At 39.1% G+C, this 17,915-nt stretch overlaps 1 protein-coding gene across 6 annotated transcripts in view; it reads left to right on the top strand.

The window, feature by feature from the left end:
• tango2 (transport and golgi organization 2 homolog (Drosophila)) overlaps positions 1-17,915 on the top strand; it is a 261,525-nt gene that overhangs the window by 174,074 nt on the left and 69,536 nt on the right. For all 6 annotated transcript variants that reach the window (XM_069932596.1, XM_069932591.1, XM_069932593.1 and 3 more), the window contains one exon: positions 9,908-10,022. In XM_069932596.1, coding sequence (XP_069788697.1) covers positions 9,908-10,022 — 115 coding nt within the window. The remainder of the gene's footprint in view (positions 1-9,907; positions 10,023-17,915) is intronic.

The raw sequence follows: 17,915 nt of genomic DNA, 5'->3' as shown, positions 1-17,915 counted from the left end.
AAACCCACTACCAAAAAAGAAGTTGTTTGGCCAAAAAAAAGACATAATTCTAATCAGAGTAATAAATTACCTCATTAATCAACACTTCTACCTTCATATCAAATCAAAGATAATAAAAGTAAGGTTCTTGTCGGTTTTCAGAGAGAGATTTGTTGCTTGTTGGACAGCCCCAACTGCATCAAGATCTGGCATGGGGGCATCAATACCCCTGAGCATAAAGCCCTTCAAAAGGTAGTGGACACAGCCCAGGTCATCACAGGCAAAACCCTCCCCACCATTGAGATCAGCCACTTAAGTGTCTTGTTGAAGAAACTTGCCCCATCAGGGTTTTCCAGATAACCTCTTTCTTTCAGGTCACTACAGTGTTCCTTTTTGTTTCCATTATTTCAAGTGAAATATTAGGCAGCCTGTCCTCTCCTCTCCTCTTACATGAACCACAAGGGCTCAGCACAACGGTGCTCGATATTCTGCTACCAACCTGAACAGACTGTGGTCTTTCTGTTAGGAAGTCCAGGATCCAGTGAAAGAGGGGTGTTGAGTCCCAGCAAATACAGCTTCTCCATCAGCCTCTGGGGAATCATCATACTAAATGTCAAGCTGAAGTCAATGAACAACAGCTTGAAGGTTGTTGTATGAGGCATTGTTCTCCAGGTGGGCCCGGTCAAAGCTTTAGCATCGTTTGTAGAACGATTTCTTCTAAAGGAAAATTGAAATGGGTCCAGTGTCTTTGGGAGGTGTACTTTGATGTGTTCCATCACCAGACACTCGAAGCATATCATAATGGTGGAGGTCAGTGCCACAGGGTGGTAGTCATTGGGCCTGTTATTGTCACTCTTTTGTCTTCAACCCTGCGGATATAATGGACTGCTGCAGTGAGGTGTTGAAGATGTCCGTGAAGACCTCCATCGTACAGTACCTGACCAAGTTTGTTGTCTGGTCCTGCCACCTTGTGGATTCACCTTGGATAGGGTTCTCCTCATCTTGTCTGTGACAATGTAGAGGACCCATTCATCAGAGGGACATGGAGCTTTCTTTGGTGTCATCTTGTTCTTCTCATCAAATGGTGTATGGAACTATCTGTCTGGAAGGGAGGTGTTATTCTTAACTCACAAGATTAACTTGTGATCCATTATGGCCTTGATTCCTTGCCACGTACACCTCGTGTCACCGACATCACACAGCTGACTGTGGATCTTCTGTGCGTATCCCTGCTTTGCCTTCCGAATTGCATGGGAGAGTTCAGCCCTGGCTAATATTAATGCCATCCTATACCCTGTCCTGAAGGCACCATCAAGAGCTCTGAAAAGGACCCAGACCTCTGCATCCAACCATGGTTTCTGGTTAGCCCTGGTTGTGAAGCATTTGATCTTGCTAAAATCCTCAATGAACTTGTTGATGTAGCCAGTGCTGCCCAAATTAATTTTAGACATACAGCATGGTAACAGGCCGATCTGGCCCACAAGCCCATGCTGCCCATGTGTCCCAATTAACCAACAAACTCCATGAGTAATGTGCCCTGGGATTGGTGCTGAGGGCTCAACATTTTACAATTAATATTAAGGACATGGATGAAGGCAACAGACATATTATTGAAAATTTGCTAATGCCACAAAGTTCGATTCAAGATTCCTTTATTGTCATGTAATAAAAACAGTGTAATATTACATAAAATTGCCTTTTGTCTGCCATAAGGCAGGCAGATTTGCCATCAGCAGAAATTGCCATCAGAGAAAGAGAAGCAAAAGAGAGTCCCTCCCCCCACTCCAGAGTCATTAAGTGTCCATGGATACACCTCCAGTGCTCTTGCAGCCTCCACAGCCACACAGACTCCAGTCCAAACCCTTGGCAACTCAAGTCCAGATCTGAACCTCCGAATCGATTAGGAACCCTTCAGTGCTCTCATCACCCTCTTGCATCCCGGTTCTGATATCTGGTACCCATTCAACCATTCTCCAGCCAGTTTCCAGTAGTCCTCAGCGTGGTGTGAGTCCTTTGACCGCAATCAGCAGCAGTGCACAGCCTGTGCAGGTTCCTCGCCTTCAGTTGCCAACAGCCCCTCGCTGGTTTGCCAACATGGTCACTATGCCATGGATCATCTCCTCTGCTTCTTCTCAAACAGTGGTGGGGGGGGGGGGGATGGGGTGGTGAAGAGGGGGTGTTCTCCCCTTTTTCTGGTGCCCTGCGCCAGTCCTCTGCTTTCCCGGAGTCTGCAACTCTAGTGACTGCAGCCGATCATAGGCAGCACAACTGGGGCCCAGATCCCACGGTCGCAGGATTTTAAATAAAACCACCGTTGGCTCCTTTAGCAGGTCGTTTAAAGCTTGTACGGTGTCGACGAAAGTGGGACTGGGCGATTGGATGCTGTGGCATGTGTTGTGTGTCCGGTCCCCATTCTCTGTGGGACTGCAGCAGCGGCAGCGCTGCCGTTGCAGCAGCTCCGGCAGAGCTGCAATTTTAAAAGATAAGTTGGAGATGGGAAAATGGGTCAGCAAAGAACTGGTAAATGGAGTGCAATGGGGGAAATGAAAAGTTATTCATTTTGGCAGGGAAATAAATAGTACTTACGGGTATATTTATATAACTGATAAATTACTGAGCTGTGTTGTGCAGAGGATCTGTGTGATCTGGTTCATGTTTCACACAAGACTACTTTGCAGGTATAGCGTGTAATTAGGAAAACTAGAAGAATGCTATGATTTATTGCCAGGAAAATTCAAAGCACAAGCAGGGAATTTGAACTTAAATTATCTCAGGCACTGATAGCGTCTGGAGCACTGTATGTAATATTGGTCTATATTTTTTCAAGATGAATGTAATTATATTGAAGCAGTTTGGAATATGTTTACCAGACTGTAACCCAGAATGGACTGATAGTCTGCTGAGAAAAAGCTAGTGAGAGAAAATGGTTGAAATATGTAGAGGAGTTAGAAAAGACTATTCATCTTGTAGGAGAATCTAAAGGGATTACTCATTTATGGCAAAAATAACCTTACATTTTTGTAAAGGCATGGAAGTAGGAAGCCTTGAATATTTTTAAAACAGAGCTGAATAGTGAAGCAAAGAGGTAAAGTGTGGCCACGGATAGATAACAGAGATGCAATCAAACGAGCCATGATTTTCCCAAACAATAAAGCAAGCTCATCTTTTACTACAAATTTTAGTCACCACCTATGTATCCTATTCAACCCATCTAAAAATTTAATCCACTGGTACGTTTCTCACTCACAGATCACATGAACAATTAATTTTCTTTGTGTTACATCTGTTAAGGAGTCCAGAGGATCCCAAAAACCAGCAGCAATAGATATTTACCACAACACAAAAGGGGAGTTAAACAAAAGTAGTTTTTAATTATAATTGAACAAGAAAACAGAATTAGACTTTAACTTATTACTTTCAACTTACTTAACCTACTTAATCTCCCCTCTAATACTAAGCGCAGGTGTGTGTAATGTATATTTAAGATAAGAAAAGTTCTTTGGATCACAGTTCAATGTCACTGGTTGCAGGCACTTCTTGTACTGTGCACATAAGTTAGCATTAACAAAGTTCACCAGGCAAATGGTTACCACATGAGGGTTCTTGCTGGTTTTCAGAGAGAGGGATTCCTTTTCCAGGACATCCGCAACTGATGCCTTCTCAATCAGTCTTGCTGACGAAACTTGCCCCCCTCAGGGTTCTCCAGATGATCCTCTTTCTTTCAGGTCACCTTTCAGACTACCTGCTTTCTCCTTTGACCAGGCAGCCTTCCAAAGTTTGCCAGCTTGTCCCTCTGGTACTGATTTCTGTGACTCTTTCTTTCTCACTCCCTCCCTCTCAGAGACCAAAGCTGTTCTCTCCCTGCTTGCAAAAATCACATGCTCTCCCAGGCCAGCTGGATTCTACAACTTGGTTGCTCTTTCTGCAAAAAGCACCCTGCAAAAGTCCTCAAAAATTTTGTGTTTTTAAAATGTGTGTGTGTGCAAACTACTCTAAGAATTCCTCCCAAACCACCTCAAAATACTCTGTAATTCAATTTTGAAAGTATTTTTATACACAATCAATTTTAACATCTTGACAAACAATCGACAATAACATTATTTTCACCTCTGATATGGTTAATTTGCAGATCATATTCTTGTAATATCAAACTCCAGTTTAACTATCTTCTGTTTTTATTCTTCATTTTATTCAAAAACACCAGAGGATTGTGGTCAGTGAATATAACAATTGGTTCATGAGAGGTATCAAGATGTATGTCAAAATTCTGCAGAGCAAATATGATAGCCAACAGCTCTTCTTCAATAGAACTGGATGGTCAATTACATTATGTTTTTGCAATAAAACTGCACCTGCTGCTCCCTCACTGGTGTCCACTGCTACGGAAAATGGTCTGTCAAAATCAGGAGCTTTTAACACAGGGCAATGGCATAGCATCTCCTTTAAATTTTCTAAAGCTGCCTGACAATCTTTAGTCCACACAGATTTCTCCCCTTTCTTCAAAAGATTGGTTAAAGGAAGAACAACCTCAGCAAAATTTCTGCAAAATTTCCTGTAATAGCCTGCCATTCCTAAAGACCTTCTAACTGCTTTCTTGCCATTGGGAGTAGGAAACCCAGAAATTGCATTCACCTTAGCTTGAATAGGTGCAACTTTGCCATGACCAACTACATAACCTAAGAATGTTACCGTGGCATTTGCAAATTGACTCTTTGCTAAATTAACAGTTCAGTTTGCTTTGGATAATCTAGCAAACAATTTGTCCAATTTCCTTAGATATTCTTCCCATGTGTCACTTTTTGTGACCAAGTATAAGCATCTGGATGTGTTAACCCTTGGATAACCAAATTAATCATCCTCTGAAATGTTGCAGGGGCATTTTTCATGCCAAATGGTAACACATTATACTTGAATAAACAAGATGGAGCTGAAATATTTTTTCCTCACACCAGTAAGGCACACACCAGTAACCCTTCAACAAATCCAACTTAGTAAGAAATTTAGCTTTGCCAATTTTATCAATATAGTCATCTATTCTAGAAATAGGAGAAGCATCTGTTTTAGTTACTGAATTAACCTTCCTATAATCTGTACAGAACCTAACAGTTCCATCTGGTTTTGGTACCAGAATACCAATGTGAGTTTGAAGGTCTAATAATGTCATTCCTCAACATATATTCCACCTCCTAATCCATGATTTTACTCTTCTGAATATTTATTCTCTCTGGGTGCTTTTTTATGGGATTTCCTTCTCCAACATCTACATTATGGTAAATCACTGATGTCCTTTTTGGAACATCAGGGAACAAATTCCTGTATTTCAAAAGTAATTCTTTCAACTGCATCTGCTCTTGTAACTTAAGATGGCCTAATTTTTCTTCCAAATATTCCAAAATTGTTGAGTTAGACAGGCACATAGGAACTATGGTTTCTTTAAGGTTACTCTCACAGATTCTGTTTCCATAATCTTATGATCCACCACTTCCTCCACTCTGTCAACAGCCAAAACCTCTGATACAGATTGTTCTCCACTACCCTTATTTACATAATAAGGTTTCAACATATTTATGTGACAAACTTGAGTTTTATTCCTTCTATCTGGAGTGTTAACATCATAGTTAACATTTTGATTTACTTGTGTACAGTCCAGAAAATCTAGCTTTCAAAGGATTGTCATGTGTTGGAAACAAAATCAAACCTTTACTTCCTGTCTTAAAATTCTTCACCTGAGCTTTTCTGTCAAATAAATGCTTCATTTTACCCTTCTCAAAATTCTTTTGAGCCAAAGTCCACACTTTATGTACCCTATCCTTAAATTAAATATATAATCTAGCAAATTCAGCTGAATATCCTCATTAACCTACTATTCTTTTATCAACCTTAAAGGTCCTCTAACTTGATGTATAAACACAATTTCAAAAGGGCTGAAACCTTATGATTCCTGCACAGCCTCCCTTGCTGCAAACAACAATAAATGAATACCTTCATCCCAATCTTTTCCATTCTTTGTACAGTAAACTCTCATCATATATTTAAGATAGAATTAAATCTTTCCAAAGCTCCCTGAGTTTCAGGATGGTACGCAGATAAAGTGATCTGTTTTATTCCCAAATCATAAACTAACTGTTGAAACAACCAGACATAAAGTTAGATCCTTGATCACTCTGGATCTCTTTCGGTAGTCTAAACACTGTGAAAAATCTTTCCAAAGCCTTTACTACTGTTTTGGCTTTAATATTTCTCAGTGGTATACCCTCTGGAAATCTCGACACTGCACACATAATTGTTAATAAGTACTGGTTACCAGATTTAGATTTTGTCAGGGGACCTACACAATCTACAATAACCTTAGTGAAAGATTCCCCAACAACAGGAATAGGTTGTAATGGAGCCACTGGAGGACCCTGGTTAGGTTTTCCCACAACCTGACAAACGTGACATTCCCAGCACCAATTTACAACATCCTTCCTCAAACCAGGCCAGAAAAATTGTTTCAAAATCTTATTTATGGTTTTCTTTACTCCAAGATGAACACCCAAAGGTGTACTTTGGGCTAGATCTGATATTTCCTTCCAGTAATTTCTAGGAACAACCACCTGATGAATCACTCCGCTCTCCTCATTAGCAAGAATATTAAGAGGTCTCCATTTTCTCATCAACACTTCACCTTTCAAGCCATTTCTTTACTCTCCTCTTCAGTTACTACTTTCTCCCTTAAGAAAGCAAGAACTGCATCTATTTTCTATTGCTGAATTAACTCTTTCCTTGACAAAGAGAAATCCTTACTCTTTCAAAAGTACTTCAGAAGTACTGGGCAAATCTCTATCTACTGGATTTTCTTCAGCTGTCATCATTTTCTTAGTCATAGATCTAGTTACAGCACATGCAAGAAATATCTCAGAATCCTCTCTAACCACATCCTTACTAGGCCGATTTGTCGATCTTAAAATTGACCCAACTTTATCCTCTGCCAAATCATTTCCCAACAAAAACGAGACACCCTCCATGGGTAACTTAGGAATTACTCCTAATTACTACTGGTCCTTTGACTAATTCTGAATTTAGCACAATTTTGTGAAGCGATATTGACTCTACCTCACCTCCAACACCTTTAATCAAAGTTGTCAGTCCTTTGATCCATAGTTAAAACACTTCCCAACAACAATGACTGAGCAGCCCCAGTATCTCTAAGAATTTTAACTGGAACCTGTGGTTCTCCCTCCTTTATTGAAACAAAGCCCTCTGACACAAAAGTCTTGAAAACTTCCATGACCTCCTTACCAGGTTTGGCACATCTGCTCTCCTTAAATTCCTTTGTTTGAATACATGCTTCTGGTAAAACTTCTTTTTTTCTTTTTCTTTTTCAAGACTATACAATTTGCAATCACATGACCAGGTTTCTTACGAAAATGACATACAAATGCAGAAGTTCTGTCCTTTCCTTCATCTTTTCTTTTAACATTTTCTCCAGACTTTATTTCAGGCCTACTATCCTGCTCCATACTCACCTTATGAACAGATTTATTAATCTGTTCCACATTTGTTCTCTGAAAATGCTTACTATTCTGGAATGTGTTTTTGTGAATCAGAGCAAATTCGTCTGCTAATCTAGCCGCCTGTTGCCACGTCTCTCTCATCCAGGTATAATTTAATCTCGTCTGGGACACATCTTTTAATTTCCTCTATTAATATCAATTCTCTCAATCTGTCAAAATCATTGTTTATTCCTTTTGAGGCGCACCACCGGTTTTACCAGAAGCATGTATTCAAACAAAGGAATTTAAGGAGAGCAGATGTGCCAAACCTGGTAAGGAGGTCATGGATGTTTTCAAGACTTTTGTGTCAGAGGGCTTTGTTTCAATAAAGGAGGGAGAACCACAGATTCCAGTTAAAATTCTTAGAGATACTGGGGCTGCTCAGTCATTGTTGTTGGGAAGTGTTTTAACTATGGATCAAAGGACTGACAACTTTGATTAAAGGTGTTGGAGGTGAGGTAGAGTCAATATCGCTTCACAAAATTGTGCTAAATTCAAAATTAGTCAAAAGACACAGATTTCTTCAGAGCAAAATCCATATAAGATTGATTCCATGTTTTCACCAAACTGCTAAATTTTTACCTATATTCTTCTGGAACCAACTCATAAGCTTTCAATACTGCTTGCTTAACAATATCATAATTTGCCACTTGCTGTGCAGTCAAGCAATTTGTGCTTTTCCCTTCAATACACTTTGAATAATTAAAGGCCACCTCCTTTAGCCACCTTGAACTCTCAGCAACCTTTTCAAAAAGCTGAAAATATGTATCTATATCTCCCTCATCAAAAGGAGGCACTAGATTTACTTCTCGACTAGCCAAAAACCTCTCCCCAGGAGTTACAGCCTGAATCCTCTTACTTCTTTCTGTCTCCATTCTTAACTTCTCTAATTGAAACCACCTGTCCTTTTCAGCTTCCTTCGCCTCATATATCCTTTGTTTCCTCAGCCTCCAACACTTTCCTTTTTTCTTTTTTTTCTTCCACTCTCAATTTCTCCAATTCCAATTGCAATTCAAAAGATCTATTCTCTGTAAAGTTACAAAACTGAGTTTTTTCACCATATACATGACAATAAACATGAAACTATAGACAGGCACAAACAGGCAGGGAATAGAGAGATATGGACTGTGTGCAGGCAGGTGGATACATTTAGTTTGGTCTTATAGGCAGCACCAGGTCAAAGGGCCTGTCTTGTGTTGTACTCTTTGATTTATTGAATGAATATACCATGTGTTCACTTTTGAATAGGTTGGTTCTAATTTTACAATTGTTTATATTTCCCCACCCACCCCCTTCCCCAATAATCATGTACTTTTCCATTTTGTGAATTGTGCCCCTTCAAATCTATTTAATCCCTTTGTGCTTCCCAGGGAGCTATTAAGAATTTCAGTGCATTGTATTTGTATGTATGACAATAATCTTTCATATCATTAAAATAAATATTCCAAATTTTCATCATTTTCATAGTGGATGATCTCTCTCCTTGCACATTGACATCATGTGTCCTTTCACTTGACCCATGTCTTCTTGCAACATCATACTCCCATCTTTCTAGGCAGTCCTGACTTAAATGTCAACTGTTAGTCTTGTTAATGAATCCACGCAATATTAAGTGAAAATTTTTCGACCAAGAACGGATGCCATAATTTGGAGAAATTCCCTTTAACCTTTCTTCAAACGCCTATCTTTCAACAATTACAACTAATATTGTAAGACTACCTCCAATTATACGAGCTGTCATTTGTGCAGTGAAGCACAGATTCAGTAAGGAGAGGAATGAGGTTTCATGTGATGCTAAAGTAACTTGACAGAGAAAAGTAATGTGAAGGAATTAAGCTGTAGTCACTTTCCAATTTAACAACTGTTTCTGACACAGTTGTTCAGCAACTGCACCTATCTTTGTATGAGATATGATTCCAACCAATGGAATGGTTTCCATTTGGGGTGAAGTATTGATTACTTTCATCACTGTGGATATGCATTGGTAATATTTGATAATTTGGCTGATATTTTGACCAGCCTTTCCACTAATTGTGATGTCATTGATAATTTTAGTCTCAGAAGTATCAGAAAAAATTTCAATCCTACGTTTGCATGGAAATGATATGCCTAGCAAAGGATGTCTGGAGAAAAGTGGAGAGAGTTAATGAGCAAGATTATTTTTCTGCAAATGAACTGTTCTCTTTATATTTAACCTTTTGCAGTAGATGAAGTGTGATATGCACTCAATCTGATTTTTCAATAATTTTATGACATTTTAATATTACAGTTTTCACCTTTAATGGAGAAATACTTGTGTAATGTTGAATACTTGTTTATTTCATTTAATATTCTGAAACCTTTTGTTGTTTTTATAAAATCATGTGATACTTTTCAAAATATTGTTATTCAAGGTTATCTAGTGCCAAATTTTCTGACTCAAAATGTGGATGCATTGACTTACTTGAAGAAAATATCTTTGGAGGGACATCTCTACAATGGATTTAACTTGTTAACTGTTGACTTCAGGTAAGTTCACATTGAGAGGTGCTATCTTTAATGAAGTTATACATTGATAATGACTGAAAATATTTGACTATTTAACCCCTCAAGTCAATCTATGAATCAATATAAGGGACATATTTTGGCATTCTAGAGGTATTTTGAAAACTAATGACAGTAATTTTGGTGAGTTAGGTCAGCATTGTATGAGTGACAAGGCTTTAGTGAACATTGTCTGCAGACCTACAAAGAATTTAGATGATTAATTGACAAGGGTTTTGTATCATTATATGGAGAAATGTTTAGAATGGACAATTTACATTTTCACATCTGGTGGAACAAAACCACATTTAACTTTTGCAAGATCTTTCACTGTCTTCATCGGTCCACACTATTCACTACTTTAATTTCCCTTTCTCTGCATTCCCCTCTCTGTCTATATCCATAATCTTCCCTTTTCTCCATTTATCCCACACAACCTCTTTCTCCAAACTCTGTCCTGATCTTATTCAAATTCAGATTTCAGACTTATTGTCAGAGCACATTCATAATATCCCATACAACCCTGAGATGCTTTTTTCTGCGGATGAGGCAGAACTACCACTTCTAGTAGTGAAAAAAAACTGTACACAGCGTACACATGTAAACAAATTAAGAACAGTAAACAGATAATGAATGTAAACAAACCGACTGTGCAATCCAGAAATTTTTTTTAAAAACAATGTAGTAGACAAGTATAAACTGAGCCCCTGATGGAGTTTGTCATTGAGGAGTCTGATGGTGGAAGGGTAGCAGCTGTTCCTGAACCTGCTGGTACAACTCTTGTACCACTTACACCTCTTTTCTGACGGTAGCAGCAAGAACAGAGCATGTGCAGAATGATGTGGATCCTTGATGATTGCTGCTACTCTCTGACAGCTGCATTCCTTGTAGATGTTCTAGATAGTGGGGAGGGTTTTGCCTGTGATATCCAGGGCGGTATCCACTACCTTTTGGAGGGCTTTACACTCAGGGGTATTGGTATTCCCATGCCAGACCATGATGCAGCCAGACAGCACACTTTCCACCACACATCTGTAGTAATTTGCCAGGGTTACTGATGTCATACCAAACCTCTGCAAACTCCTGAGGAAATAAATGCTTTCTTCACAATATTAGTAGTGTGTTCAATCCAGGAAAGATCCTCCAAGATAGTTAACTCTCAAGAACTTAAATTTGCTCACCCTCTCCATCTCTGATCCCACAGTGATCATAGAAGGGTGGTGGAAAGTGTGCTGTCCGGCTGCATCATGGTAGTAGACACATTCCAGGACATCACAGGTAAAAATCTTCCCACCGCAAACATTACCTGGGAAAGCTGGCATTGAGAGGAGCAGCAATCACGAAGGATCCACAACACCCAGCACACACTCTGTTCTCGCTACTACCTTCAGGAAAAAGATATAGCAGCCACAAGACTCACACCACCATGTTCAGGAACAGCTGCTACCTCTCCACCATCAAACTCCCCCAGAACAACTGAATCAGGGACTTATTTAAAGACTCTTACTTTTGCACTTTATTGATTTTTTTTCTCTCCGTGAATTGCAGTCAGTTTGTTTTTATTTCTTTATTTGTTTACATGTGTACATTGAGTCAGTTTACTTTTTACTTCCAATAAATGGTAATTCTGCCTTGCCCACAGGAAGAAGAATTTCAGAGTTGTATGTGATGGCAAGTATGTTCTCTGACAATAATTCTAAAGTCTGAAACCAATTCAGACTTGAAGTTAAAACAGAAAACATTAGAAATGAGTGTTTAGGTAGCATTTGTGGAAAGAGAAACTAAATTATATTTCATGTCAGAGTCCCATTGTCAGAACTTGGAAAGAGATGGAAAACAGGTATTTTTTAAATTGCAGAGAAGATAGCAGGATGGATGGGATCAAGGGAATATCTGTGATCGAGTGGGAACAAGAAGTTGGTGAATGGTATGAGTGGACAAACGAGCAGACAAGGAAGTCAGGAAGGAAATGGTCCCTTTGAAATGCTGAAAGAAATTGTGAGGGCAATATGTATCTGATTGCAAAAGACAAGGTTGAGGAGGTGTCTGTCAATCTCTGCCTTCCTTGGAAGGGCTTTTTTGTCTCTGGATGGTGGAAGAGAGGATATGGAAACATGAACTTTTCCAGCACAGAATTAAGTAAGTAAGTATTTTATTGTCGTCGTATAAGAAAACACAACAAAATTAAAAAGCGCAACCGTGGTACCATAAAACATACAAGAGCATATAAAAAAAGGTAAAAGCAAGATAAAAAAACCAATACAAAATACAAATGCACTGAATGGCGGAGTTTAATTCTCGGATGGCTCTGAGATAGAAATTTATTACCCAAGGGCAATAAGTCAAACAGATAATAGCCCGGGTGAATAGAATCCTTAAAAATATTAGCTGCCTTCCCGATGCAGCGAGATCAAAATAAATCCTCCAAAGGGGACAAGGAAAGCTCCATGGTCTTCTGGGCTGTATTGATAACCCTCTGAAGATCCCTCTTATCTGCTGCTGTACAGCTGGGAAACCATACTGGAATGCATTAAGTCAACACACTTTCAATAAAGCAGCAATGGACATTAATAACTTCTCCTGGAGATTAATTTTCTGAAGGATTCTCAGGAAATTGAGACGTTGATGATTCTTCTTGACTACAGTGTTGGTATTAATAGTCCAAGAACGATCCTCAGCCAAATAAGTTCCCAGAAACTTGAAAGTCGTAACCCTTTCCACACAGCCCCCTTACCATTCCTCCTAAAATCCATTACGAGCTCTTTCGTCTTCAAAGAATTCAATACCAGATTGTTTTCTGAGCACCACACTGACAATCAGTGGACTTTGTCCCTATAGACTGATTCATCACCCTTGAAATGAGCCCAACCACAATCATGTCATCCGTAAATTTTATGATGGTATTAGAGAAATGCTCGAAGGCATAGTCATAGGTGTAAAGAGAATACAACATTAGGCTCACCACACAGCCCTGCGAGGAAACTAGTGCTAAGTGTGAGAGTAGGGGAATAATGAGCGTCTATTTTTACAGTCCCTTCAATCCAACATCCATTCATATCAAGTTAGTCCCATTTGCTTATATTTAGCCCATATCTAAACTTTTCCTATCTGTGTATCTGTCAAAATGCCTTTCAGATACTATTGTTTCCCCTTCCACTGCTTCCTCTGGCAGCTTGTTCAATATATCCACCACCTTCTGACAAGAGGGGCCCTCTCACCTTAAATCTATCCCCTATAGTTTTAGATTCACCGACTTTGGGGAAAAAGGTTGATGACTATTTTCCTTATCGAGATCCCTCTGTTGTGTTTGGAAGAGTATCAGGTTCAGTGGGTTCACAGAGAGATGAGTCTCGACACAAGTGTTACAATTATAGGTAACTTTAAAGAACACACAGGAAACAAACGGGCGAATGTCAAATGATACCCAATACCATATGTAGAGCTCGTCGAAAGAATCTATCACCAATGTACATAGTGTATATAGTTACTGTATCTAGACTGTGCTTACAGCGATTGGCTGAGAGCTAAGCAACACCTATTGTCTGGGCCTTAAAGGGTTGTGTCCCTAGCCAGGTCGGATCATTCCGGACTGGTCGGCCACCTGTGAAGAGCTCCGGTCTTTTGCTAATAAAATTGTAGAGCTCGTCGAAAGAACCAAAGACTTGTTGATCCAAACCAAGGCTTTTATTAGCAAAAGACCGGAGCTCTTCACAGGTGGCCGACCAGTCCGGAATGATCCGACCTGGCTAGGGACACAACCCTTTAAGGCCCAGACAATAGGTGTGGCTTAGCTCTCAGCCAATCGCTGTAAGCACAGTCTAGATACAGTAACTATATACACTATGTACATTGGTGATAGATCTGTACTATCACACCATATTACTAAACAACTACAGTAGATAGACATTCACATTGAACTTAAGTTGGACTCTGATACCAGTGGCCGCCTGTACTCTACAGCTCACACATGTGTACACCCTCTACAGACAGGGACTTTTGCACACACTCCCAGTTCCCTGTACCAGTGGGGGTGTGGCTCCCTGCGAGCACTGACCTATCGCAGTACTATGGTTCATCCTAAGTGTAGTGCACACCTTACCCGCGACACTTCCAGCAATGTCCACAGTAGCAACCTGGCATGGAGTGATGTCCGGGGCTTGGACACGAGGCAAAGAGAAAGAATGTGCTATGCATTGATGTTATATACAATTCTGATCTGGCCAATAATGACCCTAGGTAATGTAAACGAGCCAACAGCACGGTGTGCACTAATGGGTGGCTGGAGTCCAACCTTGACTGATAGGTGATGTGATGTATGAATAAGTCTCAGACAGGGAGGACATGTGACCACCACATTCCACAATATTCCAGACAGACAGGGAGGTCATGTGTTTCTCCACAATCCACGTGTAATACCCTCATAATTTTAAAAATCTCTGTCAGGTCCCTCTTAGTTTCTTATGCTCCAAGGAATAAAGTCCCAGTCTATCTAGCCTCTTCTTGTAACTCAAGCCTACCAGTCCTGAGAACATTCTTATGAATCTTTTCTGCATCCTTTCCAGATTTTCAGTATATTTTTTATAGTTGGGTGACCAAAACCAAGTGCGGTTTCACTAACACTCCGTAAAGTTATACTATGACGTCCCTGTGTGCAATGTCTTGTCCGATGAAGGCAATCATGCCAAATGCATTATTCACATCCTGTTTTCCGGAGTTGCTTTTCATGGAACTATGTACCTGAACCTCTAGTCTTTTTGTTTTACAACACTCCCCAAAACCCAACCATTCATGGTTTAGCCTACTGTTGGGCACCACCAGTTGCCCCAATAATCACAAAGACAAAGACTGAGGGGAACGATAGGCTTTATTACACACAAGACTTTCTGGCCTGGGTCCAAGCTAAGGAAGTGCAGGGAAGGAAGAGATGACTCGACCTTTATGGCCTGGGTCACAGGGGAGGAGTCCACGGAGGAGTTCAGGAGAGGATGTCATCAGGAAGGCGGGCCAGCCCATGCCTGTTCTGGCTTGTACATACAGTAAACCATATCATTACACCTACCATATTAAAATTTTTATCTGTCATTCTTTGGCTCAGTCTCCATTCATCTGTTGGAACAAGTATTGCATCTCCTGCAGCTGCAGGGGAAAGTGCCAGGGAACAGAAAGGGGTGGGTAGGAAGGGATAACCAAACTAGGCAGAGAGTGGACTCCATGGAAAGCAGATAGGGGAAGAAGTGGCAGGTGGTGGGATCTCGTTGGACCTGACAAAAGTAGTGAAGGATGATCTGGATGTGGAGACTTGGACAAAGGTGAAGACTGGGGAACTCTATTCTACACCAAGATGAAGAGTGTCAATCTGAAACATCCACAATTCATTTCCCTCCTAAGATGGTGTCTGGCCCATTGAGTTCCTCCAACAGCAAGTGCTCTTTGCTTCAGATTTCAGCATCTGTAGTCTCTGCTCTGTCTAGGAAGAGGGTGGGATGCTCCAGCAAGTACAGCAAAGGGGAAGCTACTTTTTCAAAAGAAAGAAGGCATTTTACAAACAACTGTTATGTCTTTATCCCCTTAAAGAGTATGTTGCTTATGTCTATTATTTCTCTTGCCTATCACACCTTCTGAATACCTCAAAAACCTTATTCCTTTGACCAAGCCTTATAGTCATCTGTTCCACAACTTCTTCTGCTAAGTTGTCTTCTGTTGAAATGTTCCTGTAGGGATATTTTACAATGATAAAGGTACTATATAAATGGAAATTATCAACTTGTACATTAGAGTGGAGGAGGAAGCAAAGGCTTTGGAGTCATTTCAGGAATGATTGTATGCCACAGCGGAAAAGAGCCATTCAGGATTTTTCTGCTTGGAATGGTTTTGCTTTCCTCTAATTACCATATGATCTGTTAAAAGCAGTTATAATGTGCAGAAATTCTTGCCTGAAATACATATCCTAGTCAATATTCTTCTGCTCCAAATTATCCACGCTCAATTATCTGACTTGGAGAGAAATTCTAATTGAGTGTTATGTTACCAATTTTAAAAATGCATGCTCAGGTCTTGTAATTTACAAAGCTGCAATTTATTAAAGGAATAATGATTTTGAATACAATGGTAAGTCTTCTGTTTTATGGAAGATGAGGAGTGATGTATAACTAAGATGATGGAAATATACTGAATTTTAAAGTAATTTTCTGAATTAGATATTTTCTGCATCCAATTGCTCTAGGGAAGTTGCTTCAGTGAGTTTCCTTGGCATCTTAACCATACTGAAGTTTCAAAGCACCAGTGACTTTATAATGTATTTTTGCACATTCATTTTCAGCCTTGTATATAATTCAAGTAAAGAAACTCCACAGTTTTAAGTTGCCCTTGAAACAAAGGGGATCCTGCTCCAGTCAACATGCTTCACCCCTGAGGTAGTCCAATGTCAGCTGCCAGAACAAAGAAGCTGTTGAAATTAACTTTTTTTCAAACTTTATTTAAAAGATATAAAAAACATGACATACAGTAGAGTAATAATCAAAAAAAGATTTTACAAAGATATATATTAAAAAAAGCAAAACAAAACAAATAACAAAAAAAATCCAAAAAAAAACCCACCCCACCCCTTCAGCCAGCTCCCTTAAGGGGAGCAACAAAAAAATATAGATTTTAAATATATATATTAAAAGAAAATATAAATGTTAATAACATTTCAAAGTATATGTAAATGCATATATTTTAAATACGGAGACCACTTGCTAACAAAAGAAGAATAATTATCATGTAAATTATTGGTAATTTTTTCCATGACAATACATACGTTCAATTTATTGTACCAGTGTAATATATTAATCTCAGTATCATCTTTCCAAGTATTAGCAACACATTTACGCGCTACTGATAACACCAAACGTACAAAAGCAATTTGAATTTTGTCCAATCCCATTCCCCTTAACGAATACAAATTTCCCCCAAAAAAATCGTTGGATCTAATGGTAGTATAAAATCATATAATTTTTCCAAAACTACTTTAATTCCTTGCCAAAATGATTGAACTTTAACGCAAGTCCAAACGGCATGTAGACAAGTTCCAATACATGAGCCACGTCTAAAACAAGAATCCGAATTACTAAACCTTTTTTTTTAGCTTTTCTGGGGTCAAATATAATTGATGTAAAAAATTATAATTAACCATTCCATATCTTACATTAGTCAATTTAATTACATTGTCTTGACACATAGTCGCCCAATCATCTTCGGGAAAAATAAATACTAAATCACTCTCCCATTTAAGTTTAGATTTCTCCCAATCTGACTTATCCATACTATCTTGTAACAAATTATACATGACTGAAATATAACCCTTTTTCAGTATAGAGGAAATCAAAGATTAAAATTTCGACAAAGTCGGTAAAATCATCTCACTACCATAATTATCTTTTATCATAGCTCTGAGTTGATAATACACAAAGAATTTACAGGTATATCAAATCTTTCTCTCAATTGATTAAAAGAAAGAAATTGCCCCCCTTCAAAACAATCTTGTATTGTCTTTATACCTTTAGTGTCCCAAATCTTTAAATGATTATTAAACATTGAAAAAGGAATAAGCTGATTATTATACAATGGAGTTAGAATTGATAATTTATCCTTTGACCCTAACACCCTGTATTTTTTAATCCAAATCTTTAACAAATGTTTCAATATCGGCATGCTGTAATAAAATCAAATTCCAACAAAATATAAATTCATGTATTTCAACACTAGAAATACACACCATCTCCACCTTAGCCCAGCTCGGAGGCTGATCTAAATCCATCAATCTACTAACAAACTTCAACTGGGCCGCTTCATAATAATTTTGAAAATGTGGTAACTGTAGTCCGCCCAATGCATACT

The sequence above is a fragment of the Narcine bancroftii genome, chromosome 4, assembly GCF_036971445.1.
Source record: "Narcine bancroftii isolate sNarBan1 chromosome 4, sNarBan1.hap1, whole genome shotgun sequence".
Lineage (NCBI taxonomy): Eukaryota > Metazoa > Chordata > Chondrichthyes > Torpediniformes > Narcinidae > Narcine > Narcine bancroftii.
This window is presented reverse-complemented; position numbering and strand designations above follow the sequence as displayed.